The following is a 9,404-nucleotide window of genomic DNA, read 5'->3' on the forward strand; positions in this document are numbered from 1 at the left end:
ACCAAGCTGAGCTCCTGACAGAATACTCCAGTGGCATTGGTTAAAGGATCGGTCAAACACATTTTCCTTTAGGTCAAACCTTAACTCAAATAAACTTCACATATACTAAAACTAAATGACGCTAAACTATAAACAAAGTAAATTAAAAAAGGATACATTTTTGATAAAGCACAAACAGCAACATAATTTCATAACACATTTGTTATTGATCAATATACAGCTGAACTGATGAATTTGAAATGTGCAGAACACCAAGATAAATAATCAAATTCAATAAATGGTCAAAGCTTTAATTTCTCAAGCTTATTCCTCCATGTCCCACTAAATCGCTCATTGTGTCTAATTTTGAACTCCACATGTGTTTTCACTAGATACATTTGTATATAAATGAGCAGACAACAGTTCATAATATTGCAGTTTATTAAGCATCAAGCACAACATTACATAATAGTTTTAGGTCTAAAAACTAAAACACTTGGAAATATTGGGCCATGGTCTCTAATGCCTGTTTCACCCAAAGGAAGCAGAGATGGAGGAAGCAGGGGTGGTAATAGCTCTGGTGGAAGTAGCTCTGCTAGTAGTAGCTCTAGTGGTAGTAGACTCTTGCACCAGCAGGAGGCCGGTCCATGTTTAGTCCTGACTCTGGCACCAGCAGGAGGCCGGTCCATGTTTAGTCCTGACTCTGGGCACCAGCAGGATGCCGGTCCATGTTTAGTCCTGACTCTGGCACCAGCAGGAGGCCGGTCCATGTTTAGTCCTGACTCTGGCACCAGCAGGAGGCCGGTCCATGTTTAGTCCTGACTCTGGCACCAGCAGGAGGCCGGTCCATGTTTAGTCCTGACTCTGGGCACCAGCAGGAGGCCGGTCCATGTTTAGTCCTGACTCTGGCACCAGCAGGAGGCCGGTCCCTGAGGTCCTCAGAGTCCGAGATGGTTCATATGGCACTAACATGTCCGAGATGTACTTTGGTGCTAGGCCATGGAGAGACTTGTATAGAAGCAGAGCTGCTTTAAACATAGATGCCGGAATCCATGAAGCTTTGCTTTTAAAAATTACTTTGAGCTTTTATCCTCGTCATATACTGAATTATCATTATTATCATTTAAAAAAAAATATTATTATTATTATTAATGTTTAAAATGTACCAACATGCATAATATAAGCCTTAAGTTAGACACCTTTTCAGGGGTTGAATAATATGTTTAAATGTCCTCTATATGGAATTTTCCCACTAAAGGCACTAAAGATCAGACATGAGTTGCAGATGCCAAACATATTAACAGTCATAAATGGTTGAGTAAACAAGATGATTACAGCGTAATGGAAAGACATCATGTGGAAAGACATGAGCAAGTTCTGTTGTTTTTGCACGGATTGACTCACTCTATATACGGAGCCCTTCTGTCAAAACTCTTGCAATATCTCAGTGGCCTAGTAATATCAAAGATATTGTGGTCACTTTTAAATCTTCACCACTATTTCCAATATTGGATGTGTCATGTCACTAAGTTATTAACCTATTTTGATTTGGTCTCTCAAACTCCCCCGGCACTGACCACATATGAGACATAGCACCACACCTTGACAGTAAAGCGCAATGAGGACATACAAGCCCTGCTTAAAAGCTAATAGACTTCAGAACAGTCAGGCAAATTATACCAAGGCTTACCCTATTCACTCGGAAACTGCTGCTATTATAGAACTACAATGTATAGGAAGCTTTGTCTCCTGATGGTCTTCTGTCTGATCCAAACTTCTGGTGCTGTAAGTATTATAATATGTATTTTTGAACATTATTGAATTTTGTGTTCGTTCAGTGTTTGGCAAAGTAGGCAATTCAATCCCAGTGCAAATTTACATTGTGTCCTTAGCCACAATGCAAAGTGTGGGTGATTGATGGGTGGAGACGATGGCGTAGATTAGCAGTCATATTTCTGCCAGTCTACCTCAAGGCAGCTGTGGCTTCAAAACTACATTACCACCAACGAGTGAGCAGAGTGAATGAATAACAAATCCACTTTGTGTGTCTGGAAATACTACTGCATTGTTATTCATTTTTGTCTGCAAAGGCATCTGGAGTAAAAAGTGAAAAATGTTTTGGCTTTAGGTGTTACTAAACAGGACAAAGAACAGTATAAATGGGAGTTAAGAGGTGGGATAGACATTTAGCTTATTGTCTAGAACTAGAAGATGAGTTTCTGAGATGTTTGTGAGGTCACAAAGTCAAAAGAACCAAACTTGTCCTGCTGTTGTGATTGTGCCCAACCCACCAGTGTATGGAGAATGGACCAATCACAAAGCAGCTTTGTGGTTTGGGCGGTAGCAAAAGGCAAATCGCCCACAAGAACCAAGGTGACGCCAATGGATGTACTTAGGCTGATTCTGAAAACATATATGGACTATTTAGGGTTTTTTTTAACGTGCAGAGGGAAGTACAATAAAAACGTTTCTGATACTGATCAGTAGATGGAAAAGTTGTCTGTGCTTTTCTCTTAAATGTGAATATTAACATTGTGTTTCTTTTGCTTGTTCCACTGACGCCTCATCTAATCAACTTAAAACATTTGGCAGGACACTTCGCTTTTTCCAAATTGCTTATGTACCTTGTACTTGCCGGTGGTGCAATGTTTTAAGGTGTTGCAAATATGTTGTGGTTACCTCAGCATTGTGAATTTGCTCCCTAATGTCTCTCCCCTCTCTCCCCATTACATGCTACAGCATGTCCTGACCCTTGGGCCAGATAAAAAAAAATGGCCAGGGTAAGAACCGGGAATTGACAAAGGCTTACACGTGTTAAGATAAGATAAGATATTCCTACAACCAAACTCATAAGCAACAGAGCAACAAACACTCTCTACGGATAATAGATTACTTGTGGGGACCTTTTACATTTTAAAAGGTTATTCTATTGATTTTACAGAGAAGTCACCGCAATTACCGCAGCGATTCCAGTAGCAGTGAGTCTGGCAGTCGCGAGGTAAGTCATCAACTCACTATATTCTTTATCTAAGATGAATGCATCCAAATCTGACTTTTGAAGTTTTTTTTCCTTCAGGGGGTTTCGTCCTGGTTGCAGCTCTGGCCTTTGTTTCAAGGACTTTGGCCACTTCTCACTCCACCTACGACAGCTACAACTACGACTGTGTCGACCACCACAACTGCACCGACAACGACGGAGCCACGTGGAGACGGTGGCTAACCTTAAATGACTTTATCATTTCAGTTTTTCTATTCTTGAACATTTTTCAGCGACACTTACATGTCATCTTTTAAGATTGTATGTTTCTTTGGTGTGATACTTTTCTTTGCTGTAAAACATTCAAATGTGTGGGTCAGACTTTCGAATGTGTAATTAGCTAAATCAATAACACATTTAATTAGACAAGAACCTTTAAGGAGTGGTCACATTTGTTTTATGGGCTAAAAGAAAGTTTGTTATCTAATGGTTGGACAGAAATAATCAACTATTTCTGATTCAAATTGTGTTTTTTGATTTCATTTGATTATTTCATCTAACGTGCATTGTGAAATTACATAGGGCAAAAAACAGGCAGGCACACCTTTGGTTAAATCTGACCTAAGATCGAGGTGGAGACAGCAGTGGGAGGTGGCTGACAGCATTAGGTGTAATCTTCTCTCTGAGGCTCACCCTGGATCAGTGCTGAGCCTCTAATGCCAGGTCTGTGATTCAACTCTCCAGCAGCCCGCACTGACTGACCCACCACCATATTACATATGACACCAAATGAAAAATCACTATCCACAATTAAAATAAACTTTGTGTATCTGTGATAATGAATGCAACCATGAAAACTATTTATGTGTCTATTTAAAAGATAATTTTTTTGGACTTGAGTTTATTTTTAGATAAGAATCAGAATCAGAAAAGGTTTATTGTCATTGTCATTAAACACAGTTCACAAACACAGGAACTTGTCTCAGCATTAGGTGCAACATAAAACAATGATTAATAAAATAATAATAACAGCAACGTCTATAGAGTCAAATATGGCATGCATAAATTTAGAATGAACTAATAAAATAAGGTAAGACATAAACTTGTCTCAATATTTATACAGATATGTACACAAAAATGTACAGATGGTCAGAAATAGTGCAGTATTGTTAAAGTGTCCGGTGTTAAGTATTCATGAGTCCAACGGCAGAGGGAAAGAAACTGTTCTTGTGGCGGGAGGTTCTGGTCTGGATGGACCGTAGCCTCCTGCCTGAGGGGAGTGGCTCAAATAGTCTGTGTCCAGGGTGAGAAGGGTCAGCAGTGATCCGACCTGCTCGTCCCAGAGTCCTGGAGACGTACAGGTCCTGCAGAGATGATGGTCTGTGGAGTCTGAGGAGGTGAGGATGGACTCAATGATGGCCGTGTAGAACTGCACCATCATCTGCACTGGCAGCTTGGCTTTCCTCAGCTGCCACAGGAAGTACATCCTCTGCTGGGCCTTCTGTATGAGGGAGCTGATGGTGGGCTCCCACTTGAGGTCCTGGGTGATGGCGGTGCCAAGGAAGCTGAAGGATTCCACGGTGGTGAAATCCTTCCCCACCACCATCACCCAGGACCTCAAGTTTACCTGACAGTTTTGACTGCTCACTTGCAATCTTCTTCAGAGTGTCACTTGATGTTGCCGTGTTTTGTCGGCTGATTTATACACCGGTTTTGTCTTCCTACCAGTAGAAGCAGGGTTATAGCGCCATCTGCAATCTGACTTCTTCAGTACAGAACAGCGACAGAGAACTGTAAACGTTTTTACTCTCCCACACTTGTGATACCGCTGAAGAACACCCCTATTGTAGAGGCAGGACAACAGTGCTAATATGACACTTTTCTTGTTTCTGTGATTTTAGAGAATGACAATAAAACAGTACCGTTATGCAAAAATAATATAACTCAAGTTGAAGTAAAGTAGTACAAGAAATGTGAATGTCTGAACAGCTGATTTGTTATTTGAAGTTGTAATGTAATGTAATTGGAAGGACAAAACAGTACATCATGTACAAAATGTTTTTTTAAGGCTATAAAATGACAAAAAAATAAATCATATGAGAAGAAATGGTTCAGGAAGAACAAATATTACATTTTCATATTGTCACTTGTAGACTTACAGTGGGAAGAGAAACCAAAACATTTACTGGAGTAAAGATGTCACTTTGTACTGCATATATTACTCAAGTAGTAACACTGTGATCTCTGAAAACTACTCTAAGAAGTACAATTTGATTAAATCACTCAAGTAAATGTACTTGAACACATCAGTCTAACCAAGGCCTCACACTATTTTTAAACATCTTTCACAATTCAGAACTGTACAATACTTATGTAATCGTCCTCTGTGGTCAATCTATAAAATGGTTGTTTTTTGTTTCATGAAATACAAATAAAAATACACTGGTTACGTCAAATAAGCTTACCAATTGCAGCCACAAGAGGTCAGCTGTTTTTTCAATTGCGTATGTAAAAAGATACAGAAAGACAAAGAAACATGCCAGGCCCATGGCCCCTCCTTTGATTTCCCACCATTTAGAATAGTTTTCCATTTTGCTGCAAATTAGTTCAGAGTTTCTCTAGAGTTAAACGGCTGGAATTACATTGTCAAGCATGTTTTGTCTGACCCAATGACATTGCAACAACAACAGAATGTGAATATGAGCCGTCTCCGTTTATAGCACAAGATTGTGAAATTCTTGTTCTGTCTGGCCCTGGGTGTATTTCCTGAATAGAAAAACACGTGTAAGCTCTGTCAGGCTCTATAATTGCACGGCACAAGCTTGACATCACCCTGTATTTCCAAAAAAAACAAATAACACTTTTCCCTTTTCTTATAAAAACTTGCTGCATGTCGCATAAAACAAATGTAGCCATAATTATGACATAAATTAGCTGACGGAGGTGCAGTGAGTTACAGGAAAGCTCCTTGTCCTGGGTGCAGTGAGCAGCAGACATGACACCATCATAATGAATCAAAACAGGCACTTTGGACACCTTGCTGGATCCTTATTCAGCTCTATTGCTTCATTTGCACTAAAAATGAAATGGCTTTTTCTGTCCGTTGATTGGTCGTCTCAAGTGGTGCTCAGTGCATAAGTCAGTGGCTCACAAAAAGTGGTTCAGAAGACTTATATATACACCACTAGGCTATACAAAACGAAACATTTTGGTTAGAATAGATATTTCATCAAAATGATTGTATTCTTTTTCTTATTGTGTCTGTGCTGCCCTGGATCCTCTGTACCTGTAAGTGTTTCTAGATTTTTTTGTTCTCTCATGTTTGATTGTTTTATTCACACCTTTGTAATTGGATTCTACTCTAAATTGCTTTTTACGTTTAGCTCAATGCCAAGCCAGCCCCTCCTCTGGAATCTCACCTTTCCCCGAGGGTCCATGCCGCAGCGGGGGTCACAGAGGGTCAAACTCAGGCTCCTCTGGCTCCTATTGTGGAACAGCCTCAGCCGTCCTCCCAGCCAATGCCCAGTCCCCAGCTCCTGCATCCTCAGCAGCATTACCCCTGGTCTCCACTGGGGGGCACTCCAATGATTTTCCCTTTCCAGCCTAACATGGTTGGATCTCTGCCAGCTGCAAATCAACCTGGAATGCCTGTGCACCCTCTGGTAGGATGCAAAGACACGCAGCCTGTCATAGACTAACATAATGCTGGTTTTATTATTTATGATTTGTTGCTTCATCCGATAGGTCTTTCCACAGTTTGGATACATGCCATTGTTTCCTCCATATACCAACCAGATGGTGAGATCATAATTATCTTATACATGTTAGAAATTGTACTGTGTATTCTATAGGCTCTATAAAAATCTGCACAGTTTTTACCTGGGGCTGTTTTTGCTCTTAAATGTGGTGTCAGCATGTGCGGTAGGGAAACTGGTCCTTACACACTATGTTGTGGAAATACAGTGCCGACTTAACCCCACGTGATTTATGACTCTGTGGTTGAGACTTTACTTGGCAAGGACACGACTGGCACTATACTGCAATATATGTACATGTGGAAGTAAACAAGGATTGAAATTGTACTTCCACCTTATGAAGGCCAGATGTGTGTTGCCAGCTCTCTCCATACAGGCTCCCTGAAGCCCCTCTCCTACAAGCACCAGCCAATCAGCCATTACCAGCTGAAGTGTCCCTCGCAGCGGCCCCCGTAGGCGAAGTGGTGCAGACGCAACAACTACAACAGCAACAACTACAACAGCAACAACAGCAACAACAGCAACAACAACAACAGCAACTGCAACAACAACAGCAGGTGCTTCTGCAGGTTTACTGACTGGCATTTCATTCTACAAATTCTTGCATAATTACACAGTATTTTTCCCCCCACAGAGTCCACAGGTTATCTACATGATGCAGCAACCAATGGTAATTACACTGCATTCCGTCAAAGTCAAAGTTTAGGAGGCTATAGAGTTGTATGTGTTCTATGTAAAAATAGCCATATATTTTATAATATAAATAGGAACTGCCCTTTACCAACCATTGAGCGCCAACAGTAGCTGTAGATGATCTTCTAAATTCAAAAATATGGCTATGATCACCATGAATTTCACGTTATTTTTCTTGTTAAATTATGCAGTATTAAGGTCGTTTACAAGTCTGCAAAAAATAACAGGGTCAGGATATGTTTATGATGAATGGCCTTCTCGATGAGACGTCCTTCATTGAACAAATTACTTGAAATGTGAGGTAAACATATACTCTAAGGTTCTGCTACTGGCTTTTTAAATATAAATATTAACATGCTTTTCCTGCTTTGATCATTCTGTTGTACATCAGGAGAATACATTGACAAAACACTGGATATATCTATCCTGGCTCTCCCAGATTGTGTATCACTAAACGATATTCTCAAGTTTGTGAAACAAATATATTGAGCCAGGTTATTTATACCATGGAACTTTTAATTCAGTTTGACTTGTGGTAACGGACATGCGCTCTCTTTCTTGAACAGAACCCACAACTTGGAGGCCTCAGCTCGGAGGAGCTCCAGGTAAAACCACTGCCAACTTTTTATTGTACTGTTCAAAGCCAGTTCAAAACAAAGTTCTCCATGAACTCCATGATCCCAAAGACAATCTTCTATATCTTGTTGTTTGTGTTACAGATTGCTGCTAAATTGAGCCAGCTGGGCATGTACACAGTTATGAATAATGCCGGCGGAGGAGCAGTGCAGCCAATGAATCAAGTGGCAAGAATCCCCACCCAGGTGAATGCAGAAGTGGGGGCCATTTCTGCAGGTGCCCAGAAGACACAGGGTCTTAGTAGAGGTGCTGGAGGAACACCTTGCTCAAATAACCAACAGTCGACTGGCCCACAGAAAGCTGCACCAGCTGCAGACATGGACTGAAGATCAAAGCCCTCCACGAGCAGAGTGCTGTCACTTTTACATTGGGGTCAATAGTTAAAACATATGGGTCAATAGTCAATAAGGTCATGGGAAATTGGACTTGTAGTGTGTTTACCTTTTAATAATGTTTTTCACCTAACCTTTACAATCAAATAAATGTAAATACAATAAATCCATAGCGTTGTGGTATTTATATTCATCTGTCATCAAAGTAGAAGATGAAGCTTGTAAAGAAGAAGTTCAGTTAGGCCTGAAGTCATGTTTCTCCAGCATCATATACTTGTAAAATGTTACTGCACCAGCTGTTTCAGGATCAGGGAAGCTTGGATAGTTCGGTTATCCATAATGACAACTTAAATGTACAGAAATGTACTATCAGACTAAACTAAAATAGTATGGTATACTTTCTGCATAATTATAAGTTGACATGTACCAAAATTGCACCATATAGCTAAAAGCTGAAGTCAAGAGGAGGGCATTGGGAAACACAGTATTCCTATTGATTTAAATGTTGTCTTGGCTTAATTCATAGCATGAGAAGAACCGCAGTATTCATTGTTTGTTGTTATTGGTGTGAGTGTAGCTGGAGCACATTATCTGACCATTAAATTGCTGAGTCCAACATTCTCAACCGGTTCCCAATCCGTGTTTGAACAAAGACTTTGCTTGTGATTCAAAATACAGGGCCGTGTAAAACATACTTAACAAGTTGTTATGCACATATGACACCTGATGCCTTTACCTTACTCTGCCCATAAATGAAATGAAATGTACAGTTCCCAACTCTTTCCACATTTTTAAACAAATAAGCAAATCCTCTTGGACAAATGCATCTACTTAGTCACTGCACACTGTTTTCAAAAGTGTACCAAACATTTGTTATGTTTTCCATTCGAACAGAAGTAGAGATTTGTGAGATCAGAAGTTTGCTTAAGAATAAAAGCAGTTTGGATGGGTTAATTTTCTGTTTCGAAAATGTCTTGACACTTTATCCACCAAGAATAATCATAAGAAAAACAAAACTAAAAAGCTAAACAT

The 9,404-nt window shown here is 40.1% G+C and overlaps 1 protein-coding gene across 1 annotated transcript; it reads left to right on the top strand.

The window, feature by feature from the left end:
• Positions 1-6,131: 6,131 nt before the first annotated feature.
• Positions 6,132-8,538, top strand: ambn (ameloblastin). Its single transcript, XM_072463056.1, has 7 exons — positions 6,132-6,244; positions 6,340-6,618; positions 6,701-6,754; positions 7,074-7,268; positions 7,346-7,381; positions 7,971-8,009; positions 8,124-8,538. The coding sequence occupies exons 1-7, from the start codon at positions 6,191-6,193 to the stop codon at positions 8,364-8,366; spliced, it is 900 nt and encodes a 299-aa protein (XP_072319157.1). The 5' UTR covers positions 6,132-6,190; the 3' UTR covers positions 8,367-8,538.
• Positions 8,539-9,404: the final 866 nt, after the last annotated feature.

Source organism: Eucyclogobius newberryi, unplaced genomic scaffold, assembly GCF_026437365.1.
Source record: "Eucyclogobius newberryi isolate DKJ021-1_F unplaced genomic scaffold, fEucNew1.0.hap1 SCAF_4, whole genome shotgun sequence".
NCBI lineage: Eukaryota > Metazoa > Chordata > Actinopteri > Gobiiformes > Gobiidae > Eucyclogobius > Eucyclogobius newberryi.

Excerpts from the sequence above, each read along its gene's own strand:
- ambn (XM_072463056.1), top strand. The coding sequence starts at position 6,191 with ATGATTGTATTCTTTTTCTTATTGTGTCTGTGCTGCCCTGGATCCTCT. Across the intron at positions 6,245-6,339 it reads GCCCTGGATCCTCTGTACCT|CTCAATGCCAAGCCAGCCCC; the intron begins GTAAGTGTTTCT and ends TTTTACGTTTAG. Across the intron at positions 6,619-6,700 it reads GAATGCCTGTGCACCCTCTG|GTCTTTCCACAGTTTGGATA; the intron begins GTAGGATGCAAA and ends TTCATCCGATAG.